General features: G+C 40.9%; 1 protein-coding gene across 19 annotated transcripts in view; it reads left to right on the top strand.

The window, feature by feature from the left end:
- CADPS2 (calcium dependent secretion activator 2) overlaps positions 1–17,474 on the top strand; it is a 535,725-nt gene extending 518,251 nt beyond the window's left edge. For all 19 annotated transcript variants that reach the window (XM_032305737.1, XM_032305741.1, XM_032305748.1 and 16 more), the window contains 2 exons: positions 10,995–11,099; positions 16,484–17,474. In XM_032305737.1, coding sequence (XP_032161628.1) covers positions 10,995–11,099; positions 16,484–16,654 — 276 coding nt within the window. In that variant the 3' untranslated portion in view covers positions 16,655–17,474. The remainder of the gene's footprint in view (positions 1–10,994; positions 11,100–16,483) is intronic.
- The last annotated feature ends 4,421 nt before the right edge of the window (positions 17,475–21,895 follow it).

Here is a 21,895-nt window from a genome sequence, read left to right on the forward strand (position 1 = left end):
CCAAGTCCCTGATTTAAGGGAACTTACAATCTTATGATCAAATGGGACTACCGAAAAAGTGAATTTCTCATTAAAATGCTTTACATTTTCATCTGTGGAATAGATATGAACATATTTTCTTTCAAATGGGTGTATTATGGAGAAGTAAAATCTAATTCCCTTTCAAAAGGGGTAACAGTGATCATAAAATTCATTTATTTGTCTGTTTCAGATGGAAGACTGAAAACTTGCCAAAAGTTAGGGCCAATGCAAGGTTTGTACCTAGCTCCATGACTACAAGGTAATGTAAAGGGAAAGATACGCTCTCCCTTTCTACCCTTCATGGGTTCCTTGCTCAAAGCCAGGCTTATTTCAAATCCCAGGAGAGTTCTCTTGTGCCCTTTTACTGAAGTCAACAATGCCATAACGGTGATATTTTTCTGCATTTAAAAAAAAAAAAAAAGCTTGGGCGCCTGGGTGGCTCAGTGGGTTAAGCCGCTGCCTTCGGCTCGGGTCATGATCTCGGGGTCCTGGGATCGAGTCCCGCATCGGGCTCTCTGCTCAGCAGGGAGCCTGCTTCCCTCTCTCTCTTTCTCTGCCTGCCTCTCCATCTACTTGTGATTTCTCTCTGTCAAATAAATAAATAAAATCTTTAAAAAAAAAAAAAAAAGCTCATAAAGCCAACAAGTATAGAAGTCATGCAGGACATGTCCCTTGGTGGTGAAAATTCACAGGTAGCACTGCCAGCCCTATTCCAGATGTCCCCCCACAGCCTTAGATAACCTCCAGGAGTGGGGACCAGTGCCCCTAAGCATATGCTGGAGAGCCAGCTCCCTGCTCAGAGCTGAGCACATCAACATCTGAGTACGTAGTATTATGTCTTTATGTGTAAGACTGTGTATGTGGATACTGATGTATGACCTAGCCTGGGGGCACATTCTCCTTTATTCAATTCATCCCTTAAAATGAAATCAGACTGCCACATTTAAAGCTCTGTTTAGGTCCCATGTTCAATTTCTTTAGCCCGATGCCATTGTTTATCTTTTGGTGATTTCTACAACTTTCACATCTATTCAACTACTTTTTCTATTACTGAAACATGTGAATCAAGTCAACAACCTGGCTCTTATACTCTTCTTTCCTCTCTATGTTTAAAAAAAAAAAAAAATGCGCTGTCGTCATCATACATGCAGTACTTTCTGTCTCCAAATTTTTTTTTAAAGATTTTTATTTATTTATTTGACAGACAGAGATCACAAGTAGGCAGAGAGGCAGGCAGAGAGAGGAGGAAATCGGCTCCATGCTGAACAGAGAGCCCGATGCGGGGCTCAATCCCAGCACCCTGGGATCATGACCTGAGCCGAAGGCAGAGACTTTAACCCACTGGGCCACCCAGGCGCCCCACTGTCTCCAAATATTCAAAAGCAAATAGGCAATGCATGATATGTGCCAATCTGCTAAGGGCTAGAGATAGCAATAAAAATAATCCTTGGATGCTTCCCGTCCTTTGCAGCCATACCAGCACACCATGCAATATTTTCATAGATGCCTTACAGAGTTCGAGGTGCAGAAAATATGGGAGCATCTGATTCTGCCTAATAAGAGATAGTAGTGGCTTCCTAGCAGAAATAGTGGTTGAAATGAATCTCAAAGGTGGACATAGATCTGGCCAGGAAACATACCTCAGGATAAAAGTCTAGGCGGAGAGACTGACATGCCCAGAAATCCTAGATTTAGAGAAACCCAACATTGAGCAGAGGAGCAGATCAGTCAGCTTATGGAGAATGGATCCTATGGGCATGGCCCATGAGGTGGAGACAGAACGGTAGCTAGTTAGTCCAGTCCTTCCGGCACTCTCAAAAAGTAATTTGGGAATGATTGTTCTCCATTTTTATAAGGAAACTGAAACAGGAAGACCTGCTATTAGTTAATTCTCAGGCCTAGATTTTCTCTCAAACTGTGCCATTCAATAACCATGCCAGGAGTCTGATTTATTTTTATTCAGATCCTATGTATGAATTTAGATGCAATATTGACCAAAATTTTATATATAGTGGGGTTTTTTTTAAAGATTTTATTTATTTATTTGACAGACAGAGATCACAAGTAGGCAGAGAGGCAGGCAGAGAGAGAGAGAGGAGGAAGCAGGCTCCCCGCTGAGCAGAGAGCCCGATGCGGGACTCGATCCCAGGTCCTTGAGATCATGACCTGAGCTGAAGGCAGAGGCTTAACCCACTGAGCCACCCAGGCGCCCTATATATAGTGTTTAACATGAGTCATTCAACATGATGAAAAGGTCATAGTGCCCACGTGAACCATGCAGTGGCGATGGGCCCCAGACCGCTCTCCACAACAGTGGTAACTGGACTGACCGCCGAGTTTGGCCAAACCAATAACTGGGATTAGTCATTTTAGTCAAAAAATTAGTCAAGCCAGCCCACATCCCATCATTTGTCACGAAGCAGTAGAGAGGGAGAACAACTGATTATCTGAAATTTTCACTTATAATCTTTTTTAAAGATTTTATTTATTTATTTGACAGACAGAAATCACAAGTAGGCAGAGAGGCAGGCAGAGAGAGAGGGGGAGGCAGGCTCCCCGCCGAGCAGAGAGCCCGACTTGACTCAGGGCTCCATCCCAGGACCCTGGGATCATGACCTGAGCTGAAGGCAGAGGCTTTAACCCACTGAGCCACCCTGGTGCCTCACTTATAATCTTTTTAACACCAGCTGAGGAGTCCCAGAATAAAACGACAGAGGCACTTACCTGCTTGATAATCATGAATAATAAAGGGCAGTATTGATTTTGTTTGATTTTAAAGATTTATTTATTTGGGGGAGAGAGCATGCTCATCAGTGAGGGGAAGAATGGGGACGGGCAGAGGGAGAGGGAGGAGGCAGACTCCCTGCTGAGCACAGAGCCCCAGATCCTGGGACCCTGAGGTCATGATCTGAGCAGAAACTGAGAGTCAGACACTCAACTGACTGAGCTACTCAGGTGCCCCCAGAACAGTATAAACTTTAATGACTTTGTGTAGTGGAGGTAAAGATAGGCTAGCTTAATAATATTATTATCAGGATATTTTGGAATGACAGGAATTTTGGATGAATGAAATAGTAGCAGGAAAGAGCTTCTACAACTCCCAGATTACGGAATTTATCCTGTTCTGTAACTTACTCTGTTTTGTAACTGAACAGGATCTAACTCACCTAGAAATAGCTTGGTATTTATACATTTTTTTGTCAGTTTTTTTTGTTGTTGTTGTTTTTGCTTTTTACTGAACTTTTTAAAATTATTATTTTCATTAATGTATAATGTATTATTAGCCCCAGGGGTACAGGTCTATGAATCGTCAGGCTTACACACTTCCCAGCACTCACCATAGCATATACCATCCCCAATGTCCATACCCAAATACCATCTCCCTACCACTCCCACCCCTCCCAAACCTCAGTTTGTTTTGTGAGATTAAGAGTCTCTTATGGTTTGTCTCCCAGGATTTTAAAAGTAATCTCTACTCCCAATGTAGGGCTCAAACTCATGACTCTGAGATCAAGAAAGTCAGCTGTTCTACTGACTGAGCTGGCCAGGCACCCCTACATTTTTGTTTAAAAGAGAAAGTGTGGGAGCAGAAGTATTGAACTTCAAGAATAGGAAAGCTTTTTCAGCATTCAACAAACATACTAGGTACCTACTATCCTACTGTATGTCAATCTTCCTGTGTTATTAGCACTTTCTACATTTTCTTAACAGACATCAAAGCACTCATAAACTCTCCTTTGCAGACTTCCTGATAGAGGTAGAAAATGAAAACCACCCTGAGTATGAGGTTATTGAACATGGAAAAAGAAAAACATGAATCAAATGCTCTTCGGTTCGATGTTTAAAAAAAAAAAAAAATGATGAAAGTAGTATATATAGATCGAGCCCCCTTATGAATGAACCGAGGATTCTTTCCCACCTTGCATTGTTTTGTTACAGTTGAAAAAAAAGAGCCCTTCCCAGTATTCCTAAGCATTAAAGTGTATAGCACTTTGAAGCATCTTAAGAATCAGGGGCACCTGGCTGGCTCAGGAACACGTTAGACTCTTGATCCTAGGGTCATGTGTTTGAGCCCCACGCTGGGCTCAAGATTTTTTGAAAAAAATCTTAAGAATGAGATACGTGGGGATGGTATAATGCAAGGGCCATTTGGCTGGTTATCCTAACAGAGTATGATTCTTGAAAGAATTTATTTGCATTACATATTATTAGGTTTACAAATATCTTTGGTCTTTGGAAATGTAGATTGTTTTAACTTGCTAGCAAATGTGATAGACTTCTTTGAAACAATAAGCAATTTCCTGTTTACTTCACAGTCCTGTGTTTCAAGACTATCAGGAACCCCCAAGAATAGTGAATACAGATTTCTTGTTGTCTGCTGGAAGTAGGGAACTACCCTTAAAGAATCTTGATTTTATTGACAGAACAGACTGGTTTCTAGAAGGAAATGGAATAAACCTAGCAGTCATAAGTACAGACTCTAAAGTATGGATATAAGATATAAAATTATGTCTTATAAATAAGATATAAAATATAAATCCCACTTATACTTAGTGTATAAACCTGACTAACATGCTTTATCTAAACTCAGTTTTCCACCCATATAAGCTCAGTTTCCACATATGCAACATGGGAATAATAGCTATCTCATGAAGTCTGTTGTGAGAATAATTTTATTTTTAAATTTTATTTATGTATTTATTTGAGAGCAAGACAGAGCACAAGCAGGGGGAGAGGCAGAGAGCAGGCTCCCCACTAAGTGGGGAGCACCACTCAGGGGTCAATCCCGGAACCCCGGGATCACAACCTGAGCCAAAGGCAGACACTTAACCAACTGAGCCACCCAGCACCCCTAGTTGTTTTAAGAATTAAATGAAATTTTAACTGATGAACTTAAATTTCTCAGGGAAGACTTAGCAAGTATATCAGATGCCTTTGTAATCGGAATCCATAAAAATAATTACATGAAAACTGCACCTTACAGTTCATTAGGAATCTCATTTATTCCTCATGACATGTGATTGTTTCATTTTTACAATGTGTTTGTTCTTCATTAAAAAGCCAAAATGAGGGCACCTGGGTGGCTCCGTCAGTTAAGCATCTGCCTTTGGCTCAGGCCATGAACGCCAGGGTTCTGGGATCAAGTCCCATGTCAGGCTCCCTGCTCAGTAAGGAACCTGCTTCTCCTTCTCCCTCTGCCTGCCACTCCCCCTGCTTATGCTCTGTCTCTCTCTCTCTCTCTCTGACAAATAAATAAATAAATAAGTATCTTTTTTTAAAAAGGCCAAAATGAATAAGTTTAAAACAGACAAAATAACAGGTGATAGAAAGTTCTGGAACTCTAGCTTTTTTTTTTTTTCCCAATAAAGCTGTATTTAAACACCATGAAAAAGGGAAAAGGTGTGATAGTTTGGCTTTTCCCTGCAGTTCATTCTTATAACAATCACAGGCTGTATCGGTTCCAATCGTTTCATTTATTCTGATAATTAAACCTAATATCATAGGATTTCTGGAGAACATCAAAATCTTATTTAAAAGTTAGATTCACCTCATTTGTCCTTCATCTGACAGAAGAGAAAACTGAGAGAAGAAGCTTTGACAGGCTCAGTCAGTCAACTAGCCACATAAAAGGTGTTGGCCATTCTGCCCTCTCAGCTTCGATGTTGATGTCCTTCTCCGGGGTGTGGACAGTCAGCCCTCAGCTGCCATGTTCAGAGGCAGGTCTCTCCTTCCGGCATGAACCAGGCTCTGGGTCTAGCTGGGAATGTTGATAGGTATAGGTTGGGTTGAACACTTCCCATAATTCTCACCATAATACACTGGTTTCAGTTTTCCTGAAATGTAGCCCTTACTCCTATTCCAAGCCCACAAAAAAAGCACACTTAAAACTTTATAGATGCTTGTGTTTCGGGAGTCTGTTTTATGGAAACACATAACATCATTTCTGAGATACCTCATGAAGGGCCGGGGGTGGGGGGGTAGTGATGTTGGTGTTACTGTTTCAAATTTACCATTAATATAAAATTTGCATTTTAGTGTTTGGAAATGGGAAGTGACTGGCCACAAGTTTAGCTATGTGGAATAGACATGCTGCCGACAAAAGGAACACACAATGTACAATGAAACATTTGCATTTACTTTCTAATATACTGGTGAAACTGTAGGGCATTAATGTTTCTAAATATTTTGTCACTCTCCAAAGCTACAAAATGATCTTAAAGAATGCTTTTATCAAGTCAACCTTCAGCATTTGAAAATGTTATTTGTTCTTTAATACGATTCAACCTAGCATCTGAAAGGTAGTTTCCCAAGATGACCTTTTCCAGATGGCATTTCACTTCAACTTGGTTCTTCAACACTTCTAAAACAGACAGCTTCCCTTGAAATAAATGAAGAAATAGACTATGGAAATTGAGCCATTCCAGATCTTAGTGCACTAAAAAAAGTGTTGGATTGTTTTCTGTTTTTTTGTGTTTTTTGGTTTGGTTTTTTTTTTCTGTTGTTCACCTATTGAGTTAAGCATAGCTGGAGAAGAATGAAAATATATCAACTAGTTGTACCAATTCATAATCAATAAAAAGCTAAACAGTTAAGCAGAAAATTTATCACAGATTTGTTCCTAGCAAAGCAGCTATTTCTGCCTTGCCATCATCATCAGAAGCCACATTCTGACAGAAATCATTTGCTTGAAGCAGCCGTGATATATAAACCCTATGTGGTCTCGTGATTCAGATTTAGGAATATCAGCCACAGAGGGTCTAAAGGCATTGTGCATTAGTACGTATTGAGACCTCATTCCAGGTGGCCAGCAGCTGGACTTTTTAAAAACAAAATTTCCAAAATAAATGGGAAGCGCTTGTTTCCAGGCAGCGAGTCTTTTATTTAATTGAATCATCCTCAAAAACATCATAAATTAGGCAGAAAAGGGAGTTGTGCGTATTTAATATATTTGTTTTATATTTCCCCTAGTCAACGGAATAATGAAATTCCTTAACTACTTCTCTTTAACTTGCACGAAGAAAGCACGGTATGTTGCTAAATCTCTTTTCACCGGCACCGCGGAGAAACAACTTTAATCCTTGTTAGAAAATTGCCGAGTCTGGGACTGACAAAGAGCTCATGCTTGGTCCATTGTTAGTGCTCCCTGGCCCCAAGAGCAGAGCCCTTTACAGCTGCGTGGATCCCGCCCGGCTCAGCTGCACTATTTAGGAGAGGAGGTTTGTCAATTTCTATTGACAATGGAGAGAGTTTTTCAGGGCCTGTAGCAGTGCTCACACAGTCGGGGATCAATGCCAGCCATTCAGACTGCACCCTCTTTCATTGCTTTGGTTTGTTAATTCAAGACTAAAGGTCCACTGAGGGGGTTCAGGGTGTTTAAGAAAGCTGATGAACTGTTTAAGAAAGCTGATGAACTGCGAGCGTTTATAGCCCTGGTGTGGCAATTTCCATAGTCAGTGGCAACTCCTGGCACTGAGGGAGCTGTGTCCTTGTTGACCCTCTTGTTATTAAAAATGCACAAGTGCTACGCTTCTCAATATTTCAACACTCTTTCATTGTCAATACCACCTTCTGAGCCCTTCAGCTTGTTGCTTGCTCTAAAGATCTTCTTAGATTGGGTTTGAAAACTTCACCTTAAACACTAGATTAGACTGATGTTCTGTTTTCCGTGCTCCTGTTGATTTGTTGAACCTTCCCAGGGCTGGAAAGCAAGTAGCAGCTTGATGGGGAGACGGGCTGCTAATATGATTTACCAGTCTACAGTCATGCACAATAAGTGTGAATAAATACAGGGGTCTTACAGAGTCAACCCTAGCCTTTCCTTTTCTTTTATTTTTGCTTTAAAAGAAATATCTCAAGAAAATGAAGTGAGTAATGCATGCCCTTACAGGAGTTGAATGAACCACAAAAAGAAGAAAAAAATATATATATTTTTTGTTAAAGTGGTAGGCTGCTGTCATGGATTGATGTGGAGGTGGGGGGAGTGTAGAATATACACTTACTGCTTTCTTCCTAAGTAGACCAAAGCAAAGAATGAAGCGGTAATGCCATACCCATGACTTCAGTGCAATCTGCAGTGCCCCTTCCTTGTCATTCCCCCGAAGGGAAAAAGTGAATGGTCAACCAGATTGTTTTATAAAGTTCACTTTTCCCGAAATGAAAGGACATTTGCTAACATTCAGACTATCCTGCACATTTGCCCTTTTGAATGTTTCTTTTTTTTCTTTTTTTTTTTTTTTTTTCCTCTCCTTTGTGTTGGGGAGGTTGCTTTTGCTTGGGTGGGTGAAAATGAAGCGGATCTACCTGTGAGTTTTGAGTTAAGATGAAAAAAAAAAAAAAAAATGGAACCTACCATATGCCAGCATCCAACAGAGGAACATATCAATTCCAGCACCAGAAATAGGAAAGTGCTGGAGATTTCTTTTCGGTGGTTTTGTTTGTTTGCTTATTTGTTTGCATGGAGTGTGTGTGGCTGTGTTTGTGTGTCTCTTTCACCATATACAAGAAAGAAACAGTCCTAGTGGGTTTTGTGCTGTTGTTAGTAACAACATAAACTCTGAACTAAAGTGCTGCTTTCCTTTAATTACCTGATTTAGCTGAAAATCCTCAAAATGCTTTGCCTTGGAAACCAAGAAATATGCATTTTTACCTGAAAAGAATAATTTTTCTTATAGAACTTTCCTTATCGAGTAATTGGTTGCCTTTCAAACTAAGATGATGGTAAAGTAGCTGAAGTTTTTACTTCACAATGGTTCTCTTTTCTTCTCTGTTTTTATAGTTAACTTACGATCATTTTATCCCCAGTTGATTTTTCTCTAAAATTACAATTTTGGCATTGTGTTGAAGACATGCTGTTAATAATAAATTTCTATGTTACATTAGATGTCCTTTTGATTATCACTTAATCAGAAGTATCATGTGTAATGGGAAAAGGAGTTAACTTTAAATTGTGTAAAGATTTTCTAAAAAACATAAAGGTGCCTATGGAGAAATTCTCAGAAAGTGTTTTCATTTCCCTCAAATTCATACAACTTACCATAGATATAGTAACTTTATATTCTAACAGACAGATTAACTAGTAAGGTATGCTAGACTTCATATATCATATTTTGCTCCCCAACAAAAAAAAATTATCTCTTACAGAAGGGTTATAATTTAAGAGTCATAACCATGATGACTGCATTTTAGCTTTCAAATTATCTGGAGACTGGTATAGGGTGAGAGTCTTAACTTAATATCTCATATTTGCTATCACCAATACCCGAGTGTTTACCTATATTAAAATAGAACTCAAGAGGTTGAGACTATACATAATTTGAAATAGGGAAGTATAGGATTGAAATACCATTGGCAATTACTGTGTCATGACTTCATTAGCGATTTTTTTTTTTTAAGAATTTAAGGGTATATCTTATTTTTATAAAACTTGTTTCTGATAATTTATAATGTCTAGAAAATTAAGAAAACAACCTTTAGGAAAGAGCAAAATTAGGTACATGAATAACATTTTTTAAACAATCATAGCCTATCTCACATTTTAAAAGCCTGGAATTTTCATTCATCCGTGTGCTATCATAATGTTGAGCAAATCAGTTATTCCTTTTAATTAGCTTATCTCATTTTATGTATGTATGTTCAGTGTACTAACAAATTAATAGAAATAAGTCTTATGAAATGTGACACTGATTCATGTTTCATTTAGGCTTAAAATACCATTTCTTATACTAAATTTTATCAGAACAATGTTAGATACAAGTCCAGATAAATTTCATACTTATTCGTAGCAAATAAGATTTCTCTTAACGATTGAATTTACTATTTAATTATGGAAGAAAAATATTTTTTAAGATTTTTTTTTCCTGTATTTGTATACCTAAACAGACACGCATCCCATGTTCATGACCTCTAGCGTCACTATATTTCTGTATACAAAAGGGACTCAAAATCCCTTCTCTTTCCAAAAACTCTTGTCATTTCCTACGAGCTGAATGGACTTTGCTATTTCTCAAGGTTATCTGAATGAGGAGCATTATTATTTTTACAGTATCACCCCAACCTAGCTCTAGCATGGAGTGGCGAATCTCTTAAAATGCTACCACTAATGGTAGATAGCCCTTTTTAAAAAACAAAAACAAAAACAAAAAAAAATGTCTTCTTTTACTATACTCCTAGACATTACCTAGGAGCAGGAAATTACATGAGAGAAGAATTTTGATTTTCCCCTCACAAGAGTGGGAATAAAGAAGAAAAAATAGGAACCCTCCAAAAACACTAGCAAAATGAAACCAGTTCTTTCACGATTTAGTCAACCAACCTCTTCTTTTCGTTTCTGATAGACAGCAATTCCATCCTGATAAAGTGCCTTCCTAAGATCCGAAATCTTTATTTTAGGTGGTTTTAAAACATCTTGGCAAATACTCCGCAACCACTAGTAGGTAGGGGTGTGATTGCAGATCCCTGGCTCCTAAGCCGTGGCAGGGCTTTCCGTCGCTTCTCTAGCCTGTTATTTCTGGGTACTGACTGCGTGTGTCATGGCATAACGCATCCACTCTTTGATTTTTACGTAATATACAGGCTAATAAGAAATTTCCCTCCGAAAATAATTCACCTGCTTCGTCCTGCTGTTCGGGAGCCCATTCAACCCGTAACGTGTATTTAGTGCCCTTTGTTACCTACAGATTACAAAGCAGGCCACTAGGCTACAAGTGCGGGAACACGGTTTCCCATGAATATGTTCCGGCTGAAAGACTCATGTTAATTCATGTAGAGAACAGCCCAGGTCAACGTAGCAGATTTTCTAGCAAAACATACAATTCTGTTAACAGGAAATTATAGCATTATTGACTTCAAGTGCTGATCTGTGGTCATTCCAGAGTGTGTCATTACCCCCTCATTACCGAATCTGTTACATGAATACTGCAGAGGCTGTTTTTCTGTTTTGTTCTCCTCCCCTGTGCCCCCATCCTTCTTTCCAGCAATGGTACAGCAGTTCCATGAAAGTCATTTGTGTCTGGTTGGCTGATAGATTAGACCTTCAGCTTCATATTTACCAACTGAAGACGCTCATCAAGATTGTGAAGGTAAACAAAATGTGTTTGGATGTGAATTGCCCACCAAGCTATGAAGGGTAATGGCTAGATATTGACATACAAAAAAAAAAAAAAAATGGTGTTTGATGTAACTGGGTGGATATAAGTACTTTAAAAACATCACTCTCGGCAATGACAGGCTACTCTTCACTTACATTTTCAGTTAGATTATTAAGTCAATGCTAATCGTTCTTTTCTTCCCTAATGAAATATATTTGGTCCAGTAATCACATTTTAAGATAATGTACAGAAAGCCTCAGACACATTTACCTGATTATAGTAGGTCCACAGGAATTTGGTATTAATTTTCTTGATTATAGAAATACTTTCTCCTAATACATTTCCTTCATATTTATTAGGATCATATATCTATGAAGGCTTTTGAATGTTATTTACCCACAGCATAAGGAGAGTCATATCCTGACACGAAAGTCACACAGTCACTGCCTGACTTCCTTTGGAAGCACGCCCCATCTCACACGTAAGAGATGATCAGTTTGATCATCAGTTTGATCCCAGACAACCAACAGGTGTCACATCACTTCAGCAAGGCCATTTTGACATTTGCTCTTTGAAAGAAAACATTAACAGCTACAGTTAATAGCTAAATAACAGTTACGGTTATTTAGGAAGTAAGGACTTTAAAATCATATATTTATTTAACATGATTTTTCACACTTTGTAAATTCTAGTGGAAACACAGAATTTGCCACAAGTATAACTTTTTCTTAAAATTGAGGCAAATCCTACCTTATGCCTAAAAACAACTCTGTTAGCATAAGTTATTGAAAGTCGGCTGTTCTTTTAAAAAGATGACCTTCAAGAAAAAAAAGGTGACCTTCACTTCCATTTTAGTGTCATTTATTGAATGGGATATATATACCATATGTATAGATCCAGATCTGTATATATATGTGCCCATATATGTATATGTCTAATAGGCATATATATATATATTTATATTTATGTGTATGTATGTACGTATATGACACACACACACACTCAATGGTTCTTAATGTCATTCCTGACCTGCTGTTATCAGCATCACCTGGGAACTTGTCAGGCATGCAAATTTCTGGACCCCACCCCAGACCTACTGAATGAGAAACTAGCAATCTATATGTTAACAAGCCCACCAGATGATTCTGATGTTAGAGTAGGAGAAGAACTATTACTGCATTGCATCATTAAGTTTTATCCACGTTAAAATATTTTCCAGCATTCTCTAGGTTCCTACAGTTTAATTAGAATACAAGTTCTTCTGTGCCATAGCCACACAGGTTATCACAAATTAGAAAGAACCATAAATAGGAAAATTCTGTTCTAAAGTGAGAAATCGGCCAGTCCGCTGGAACATAAAACCAGACCCATCATGTCACGGTAATAGCAATCACGATTAGTCATAAATAACAAGTAAAATGATAGCCACCCACTCATTTTTAATACTACTAAACATACTGCATTTCATTGGACAGAATGTCTTTGGTCCAGAGCTGTTCTTACCAGGTGTTATTTATTTTACAAAGAAACTGAAAGCACACTATCATCCATTCATATTTGCCTTCATTTCTGCAGTGTTTCTTCCTTGTTTCTATAAATGTGGCTTGGAGAGCTTCCAAATGAAGTTTGTTTGTCATCAAAGAGAATCCGGCTTATCTGTGGTATACCTTCTATATATCTGTGTATGTTAAGGTTGCAGTCTGTACTGTGACTAATATTGGGATGAACTGCTTACCCTTACAATTAGCCATATTTTTCAGAAAGGACCTAGTCAGCTCATTGACATTCGTTGATAGATTGTTAAGTTCTCTGTTTTCAGAATAAAAGTCTCCATTGTTTACCAGCCCATCATCTGTTTCTTTCGAAGTTATTCCTTTTCTCATATCCATATTGTCATTACAATTAAAGATCAAGCAGCAATGAATATTTTAGCAGAATAAAATGGCAGTGTCATGAACTATACGGTGACATTTCCATTGTACTCTAAGCCAATCAGCTTATCTTATTTTAACATAGTCTTCATTATGGGCTACCAGTAGTCAAGACTGATAAATATGAAAAGAAGTTTCATGAGTATGTTTGAGTTTCCATACTTTGTTTTTCACAAGCAGGTCTCCAGACTCAAAATGCTTTCTTTGCCTGATACACCTAATCAAATCATAGAGCTTTATTTAATAATTAAAAATTATTATTTTCACAGTGAAAATCAGGATGAATTAATAATTTAATGTTTTAATTGTTCCTTTTCCTACTTTGAATGTAAACAGACTTTAACCAATTTCATACATAGATTTATAATTCTTCAGAACCTATATGGTTATTTATAATGTTCATTTCTCAGTGAATTTAAGAAGCTGTTAAAGAGCAATGTGTACAATGGTGAAGGTCCCTGCATAGGCTTTCCTCCCATCCACATCACCTAGAGTAAGCCAGCATGTTACCACACAGCAGGGCATCCCATGCGGGAGCCGGGCTGCACAACTCTGGCAATCTCGTCCTTACTACTCCGCAGGCATAGTCAATCTTCTGTGCCCACCGGAGACATCTGTGCCCACAGATGCCATCAAGCTGTCTGTGACAGCCAGCTTGGCCCCACAAAGACGCTTAGATAGTAATCAGTTCATTCATGTTGTTCGCTAAGAAAAAACAAACTCCCCTAAGAGTTTCACAAAGAGTTTAGGACTAAGAAATTATCCACAAGGTTTTAACATCAGAATGAGGCGTTGAGGAAGGGAGAAAAATAGACTCCTCCAGAAATCAAAATGACTGATGAGTTTGCGTTCTCCCTAGTGGCCATATGATGTTTAAAAGCAGTGAACATAAATCAGCTGCCTCTTTTTTTTTTTTTTTTTTAAGATTTTATTTATTTATTTGACAGACAGAGATCACAAGTAGGCAGAGAAGCAGGCAGAGAGACGGGAGGAAGCAGGCTCCCCACCGAGCAGAGATCCCAATGTGGGGCTTGATCCCAGAGTCCTGGGATCACGACCCACCCACGCCGGAAGGCAGAGGCTTTAACCCACTGAGCCACCTAGGCGCCCCAGCTGCCTCTTTTACTAAGAAAAAGAAGACAAGTGAGCAGCACCCTCATGGCAGGCCCTCGTCTTAAGTAGGACCTAGCAGACCTTCACTGGCAGCCACAGAGGATGTCCCAAAGTCAATAACATTTTATGAATCCTAAAAAGAGAGGAGATAGCAGGGGTACCTGTCCTGCAGCTCCCCTAACTGCTTATTGCCTGGTGATAAAATAAGGAAGTAGAGTCCTAACAACATGTCAATTAGAAAGCTTTCAGGACTGTAAATCCACAATACAAATACGTCCTCACCAACATACTGACGATTAAGCTAAGTCTAAGGAAAGTCAGTTCTAATAATAAAGTAGGACTCACAAACTCAGGGTATGATTATCAGCGGAACAATCATACTTCGTGTCCAATGCGTTATCTGTACGTGAATATTTTGTGGGCTAGTTATATTTTTAATCAAACTATTAAACAGTTACAGCCTTGCACACAAGTCTGTGGTAATAACACCATGTGTATCAGTTACCAGATTTTCGGGACAAAACTTGCCCTGCAGAGCTATTTCGATGGGTTTTGATGCAAATTACGTAAGTTTTGGTATAAAGAGTACCACCTTAGTCATAATAATCTTAGAAAGAGCTTAGAAAGAGAATATGAGGGTGGTGGGTGTAGGTGTCTTAAAATGTAAGTAAAAAATAGTTCTGATCATTTAAGAAAAAAAAAACGGTCTCTGAATCAAATTGTTATTTGCGGTTAAGATACTGCATCTGATACTGTGTATAACATTTCTCACAGTTCAGTTTATTTTTGGTGGACTGTGGGGGTGAACTTTTCAAATATAAATTTAATTTATAACAAGTGATTATCCAAATGAAAAAAAATTGTTATTCACCTTCCGTACTGCTTTTGGCATATCACCTCTGAAACCTGGAATGATACTGGGAGCATGAGTCAGAGTAAAGAAGACAGGAAGATATGTGAAATGCCAGGGCTTCCACGTCCTTTCTATGGTTCTACTCCTTCCCCCAAGTCTGTTAGTAAGCCAGGTGTGTATATCAAGGGGATTAAGATGCCATTCATCAGCAGCATTTCCTACCTCCTACTAATAAGTACCTAAAATTCAACCATGTGAATATTAAAAGTTTCCTTCCATAGATGAGGGAAACCAAGCATCTCTTAATGTTAATTTTCTGCCACTGGAGTTAGAGTATGGGGCCAGGAAGTACAACATTTCTTCTTATTTGACTTTCTTCATCTATGAAGTATAAAGCAAACAGCAAAAAAAAAAAAAAAGTGCCCACTAGAAATCATTTAGAACAAAACAACGGCACAAGATACTGGTACTTGAGGGCCCATCCATTGACCTCTAAATGTAACCTAGGACAGGAAACAAAATTTTGAAAGATAGCATTAAAAACAGCCTTAGAAGTGCATCCATACAATGGATATCTTCTTTTAAAAAATCAATAATAAGATACCAGTCTTGTTTGCCAAAGAAAAGTCATATCCGAGGAAGATTGGCCTTAAGGGGATGAGTGAAATAAGGGAAGATTTATAGGTTATGTATCTTCTGTGCCACAGAGCCCAGCATTCTGTTGTTCTTGTCACTGTTCTTAGGCATCACTACACAAACACTAATGTGTTCATCCTATTTTTGACATATAATACATCAAATTATATACTTTTCACAGAAAATACAAATACATGTTTTATTATCCCATCTATGGAAGCTCTGTGCCAGAATCTGACACTTCACATTCCAAGGGAATTTCAAAAGGAAAGGGCAGAATTCATACAGACTTTTAGGTGTACACACATTTTTACCCATGGTACATATAATAAATGTTATAATTCAGAAATACTGAAAGTGCACATTTCTTTTACCAATAATAGGAGTAACTCTCTCCATCCACATCTCCTTCCAAAAAGCTAATGCATTTTATAAAATATATTTTTTTGGTATTAAAGGAACTGAAAAACCAAGAATTCCTTTCTATTAAAAATGTACATTAGTGCATATCATTTCACCTTTGTTCCAAGTCATTCAAATAGTAAAGTCTGTGCAACCAGGAATATTTGGGAGGAAAGCTCATTTGTCATCTGTCACAACATTTTGATCTATTCAGAGTGATCCTAGCTTGAAAAATAGTATCCAAAGTCTCATTTCATTTTCTCCCCAGAAATACACCAACAAGCTGATTGACATGGGCAGCTAGGATCGGGATCCATTAGTGATTTGTCCAAGATCATTTCTGAAATGCCAACCGAGGATATATGCATACAGACATCCATATTGACATCCACACATACAACCCCTAAGTTCTCTAAGCAGATTCTCTCTTTTTCCTCCAGAAAACGTACAGGGACTTCCGACTGCAGGGTGTGTTGGAAGGCACACTGAACAGTAAGACCTACGATACTCTGCACAGGCGGTTAACAGTGGAGGAGGCTACAGCCTCTGTCTCGGAAGGAGGAGGACTTCAGGGCATCACCATGAAAGACAGTGATGAAGAAGAAGGCTGATAACCCTGGCGCTTAGAAGGAAGGCAGATGTTGACCCCGTTTATTTTGTACCCCGTCTTTGTAATTACATTGATTGTCTGGACCAAATAAAAATGCTTGTATTTCGCTCCACTTTGCAAGGAGTCAACCAGGAAGCAGAGTGAAAGGGGAAAATGCCAAGTTTTTTTTTTTGGTTTTTGTTTTTAGGATCAGCCTCTCCAGTGCAGCTTGACCTAAAATGAGCTTTGGCTTTGTTTGTGATTGGAACATGATTTTTTGGGGTTTTTTTTTTTTTAGAAGCTTTGACTTTTTCTTCTGTGATTCCATCAAAGTAATGTCCTCTGTGTGTAATGAGATCTGCATTTCTCAGAGTATGATATTGTGAGAAGAAACCACTCCTGATCACTGTGTCAGCTCTCTTGTACCCTTGTTAAAATGGTGTGTATTTAATAGTTTATCATTTATGTGTCAGGGTTTGTTGTTTTTTTTTTCATAGTTAATTTGCCATTGTTGTAATGTGTGTAAAAACTTTAACCTTGGTTCTTAGTACTCTGAATTCATCTGCAGGCTTAAAGCACTGCCAAACCAAATATAGACGAGATCCTCCGTCAGCTTGTGTCCCGTTCTATTCTGAACATACCTTTCAAGTTTAGGGGAAAAAAAATCCCAAAGCGTAAGGTAATTAAGTGTGCTGCCATCAACATACCGCATTCTCCTACTTCTCAATGTAACAGCTTGCAGGCAATAAAAATATATTTGGTCAAACCACCTCTGTATTTATTAGACTTATATAAATTAAATGCAGTAAAAAATGTTTGCAGTATTACAAACATCCTAACAATTCGGCTCTGTGTTTTTCCTTTTTGTTTTGTTTTGTTTACAATCAGATGAGTAAAAGATACTAACACTGCTTTGCACCTAATCGGCACGCACACTTCTGAAAAGAATAATTACGAAAGCATAGTTCCATAGCAAAAGTAATGTTGACTACATACTCATATATTACTAACATTAGCAATTTGTGTTAACTAATAATACTAGGAGTGCTAGTGATTTAACTAGCAGTTGATGTATTAGTTATTTCTCCCCCCACACACACAGTATTTTCTTGCTATAATTTTGAAAGTAGATTACACTATATAATTTCTCTATGAATTTTAATTCTTGTATTTTTTCCCTAAAATATCCTGGCATATTGTGCTACTACATTCATTCATAGTAATTTTTAAATGAGGTCAGTTAATGCAGAATAACTAGAGGTATCCCTGAATTTGTGTAAACTCTAGTTCGGGAATTTTGGAAGTGAAACAACTTCTTAGACCTCCAAATTCATTCTCTGACAGTGTTGTAAATGATGCCTCAGGAGCTGGACTTGTCCACAAAAATCCATTTGATTAGTTATTATATGATACTGGTTTGGGATCAAATCTAGGTCCTAGGGGTAAGACCCCCTTTGACACGAGATAAACACGAAAGGAGATTTCTTCACCTTTCCTGGATTAGAGACTAAGTCTCCCAACTCAGTATTGTGGGAAGGCACTTTGCCCTGAAATGCTCCCTTTTCCTCTCTCTATCCAATAGCACCCTGTCTTCGGGCTACCAGATGTCCAGTCCTGCTACCCTAAACTCAGCGGTACCCTCCCCATGATTGCTGCTGCACAGCTCAAGCGCTTGTAGACTCTGAAATTACCCACCCTTGTTTTCCCTAAATGTCTGTGTCTTTGATATAGCTCATCTCTGAGTAATTGGCCCATGTTGTCCTGAACTATGAATGATGAATTACTGATGGCCCCCCTTAGCCATATATAGAGATACTCAAGGAAATACCTAGCTAATCCAATTCAGATATGCAGGGGAAAGCACTTGGGGTCAGCAGGGTCTTGCTGCTGATCTGAGCTATTTCAACTGCCTACTGGCCCTCCTTGCTGGTCAGCCTTCTGTAGTTTCTCTCCAGATTTGAACATTCTCTGCTCCTTCCCTTCTGTGCCCAGGAGATATCTAAAAGCTCCATTCCCCAGTCCAATGTCCAGTAGCTTCCACAGAGAGGACAGCAACGAAGGCAGGTAGTGGAGATGCTCACGGGTATATGACGACTTTGTGGACCAGCCTTTGAGCCATAGAAAGGTGTATGAAGAGAAATTTATAAAGTAAATGAAAAAGAATAAAAAGTCATTTTTGGGATTTTGCCCAGAAATTCTCTTCAACATAACTGCAAATTGCTTGAAATGACTTAATAATTGTTCATTGGTCTGTGTAACTGTTAGGGTGAATACCCAAGCATCTGTCTATTAAATGAAGCCAAGTGTTATTTTTCAAGTATTAGTTCATTAAAAGGGATTTAATTGAAAGCCTAACAAATCTTACAATTTTTTAAAAAATGAAAATCATTTTTAACTCAAAAGAAATAGCTCTACCCTCCTAAATGGTAGAGAAAAAGCTCTACCTTCCTTGGGGGAAGGGCCAAAAGTGCATCCCTTGGGCATTTTAAGAAGTGTTGCATGAGAAAATAATGCAGTCTAATATCCAGCTGGAATGGGTCTGTTAAAATAACACGTCTAAAAGGAAAGTTTCTCCAAACTCATGGAGAAAAATAATAATAACCCCTTTTCCCGGAAAGGGAAAGAACCACGCAGAGCTTAACGTAAACCTCTCAGCTCCAGCTGTGGGTCGTTCTTGTGTTCACGGATTTTTCCACTTGAATTCCCCTTAGTTCTTGTTCATTGTCCCTCGCTCTGCAGAAAGGATTTCCTGCTACTTTTGCAGTAAACGCTGCCGGTGCAAAGTGTCTTAGGGCTCCCACCCCGCCCCCCACGGTCAGAGCCCGGCCTGGCCCGGCGTCGCCCTCCTTGGCCCGCGAAGTCTTCGGTTGAAGGGTCCGTGAGCTCCTGGAAGGTGCGCTTGGTGAGAAAGGTCACCCGGCCACGGCTGCTCACGGAGCCCTCCCCTGCCGCGACCGTCTGCCCTCCGGGCGGCGCGTGCCCCCAACCACCCGCCGCGAAAACCCGCGGGGATCCGGGGCCGGCCCTGGGCGCAGGGGCCAAGCGAGCCGGCTCCCCGCGAGCCGGAGCCCAGCGCCTGCCTTCCCAGCCCCTCCCGCCACGCGTTTCGTAGAAGAACCAGAGCGGGGAGTTTGGAGCGAGAGCTCGGTCTCTTTCATGTCTTACTCCCCAAACAGAAAATGGAAATTTCCCGGTCCGGGTCCCTTAAGGGAAGCGATAGATCGATGTTCCTGAGAGACGGTCACCGCCGCCGCCGGCGGGGCGAGCGCTCGCGGGGAGAGCAAACGGGTGGGCCCCTGCGCGCTCTGCCTCCACCGCCCGCCCGAACCCCCTCCTGCAGCCCCCCGCGCGTCCCACCGGGGCCAAGAAAAAACAAACAAAAAAGTGGACTAGTTGTGTGCAGAGTTTGAAGGCCTGATTTGTGGCAGTTTGGGAAGACAGTGTTCATCCTACCTTTGCATGGGGTCCCCCTACCTCACCCCCACCCCCTGCCCGACTGCTGTGCGGGGAGCCGCGGTCGGGAACCGGTCTTCTATTTCTTTCAAGCTCTGCTCGCGGGCCGGGCAGGAACCTTGGGGAAAGCGGACGGCTCAGATGGCTCTGGTCCTTTGCGGCAAGTAGAGTGGAGCCCAAGGACCCGGGCAGCAGGGAGGAGGCGAAGAGGGATTGGGAACCCCGCAGTCCCCGAAGCGCACGGCCGGCGTCTGCCCACTCCACCCACTTCCAAGGGTGAGGCTTTCCCCCAGCGTTGGCTGAAAGATGGGGGGCAAAGAGGACTTAATCTGTTCTTCTCAGTGACGCTGAACTAAGATACTTAAAGGAACCGAAGCGGATACAGACCGTGAGCTCAGCGCTCCGAGCCTGGGTTCCCGAAGTCAGGACTGACAGTCAATCGCGCCCTTAGTCCGTGTGCAATTTGTGATCGTTCTAAGGGAATAGGCTCTGGAGCGTGAGACTATACTACTGAGAAAAGAGGAAGTGAGGGTAGAAGAATTCGATGTGCTTCCCAAATGAAGAAGACCCCAGATTTAGAGAAATACCCCAGAACCAGGCGTACATGAGACAGTTTGGTAAATCGTAGCGAGCAGGGCCTTGGAGGCAGAAAACCCTGGATTTGCCTCCTAACTGATACACTCTTGCCTGCGTCTGAGCTCTGTGTCCTTGGGCAAGTCACTTCACTTCTCCGTAAAATGGCCAATTAATCACGGAGGTGACTGTGAGAATTAGAGGCATGTAGCAAGTTGTGGCCAGTACTAACTAGCTCTTCGTGAGGAATGGATTGAGAAGACATCGTGGTAGGCCTGCCTTTGCCAACGTGCACCACTACTCTCTGGCCGTTCTCCCCGGAGTGGTTTCAGGGTCCTTTGATATCAGAGCCGGCTCCGCGGATCTTCAGACCGGTCTCACCTTGGCGTGTCCGTGAACTGGCTAGAATTGTCCGGTTCCTGGGTTATATATAAGGCCAGCCAAGTGGGAGGAGAGGAGTAGACGGGGAGGGGCAAACCTGCTCGGGTCTGCTGCGAGGGCCGGCAGTGCCGACAGCAGCCCTTGGAGCAGGGGTTGGGAAGGGAGGCAGCTGGAGACATGCCTTTAGGCCGCGAGGGCATGATGTTGGTCAGGGGCTCTGAAACCGGACAGGTATGATCCAGACATGCTAGACGTATAAGCAAGGGACTCAGACCTCGGCCCGTACCCAGTAGGTCAAGTTGAAGAAAATTTAAGGGGCAAACTAGTGTTCGTTAACGTTTCCCAACGTTGAAGGAAACCTAGGCTGGCGTCCTGCGTCTGAGCCCAGAGATGAGCACGCAAGAAGCGCTTGGAAAACGCGTAGCGGGACCGAGAGAGAAGCAAGGGAAAGCAAACCGTCGCTGCGTGCCCCAAGCTGCCCGCAGCCGCGGAAGCCGAGCAAAAACCCCGGACACTGAGGGCCACAGTCAGTGCAGAGTCTTGGCCCAAAGTGCTGAACTGACAGCGCTACTAGGCTGTCAGGAAAAAGCCAGTAACTTGGAGACCGGTCAGGGCCGAGGGCACGCCCCAGGGTCACATCCCAGCGTGTCCGTGACGAGGAAGAGCGTGCCCTGGTGGTGCTGGGGCCAGGCACTCGGTGGCCTCGGGGAGGCAGAAACCCATCGCTTACCAGAGGCGAAGACGCCTCGCCCAGCTTTGGGGTGGGACTAGAGCTACTTTTTTTTTTTTTTTTTTTTTTTTTTTAACCGAAGGGATGTTTCTCATTTTAATCATTCCCTTAAGGTAGGCTGCCTTC

The sequence above is a fragment of the Mustela erminea genome, chromosome 11 (genome assembly GCF_009829155.1).
Source record: "Mustela erminea isolate mMusErm1 chromosome 11, mMusErm1.Pri, whole genome shotgun sequence".
Classification (NCBI taxonomy): Eukaryota; Metazoa; Chordata; class Mammalia; order Carnivora; family Mustelidae; genus Mustela; species Mustela erminea.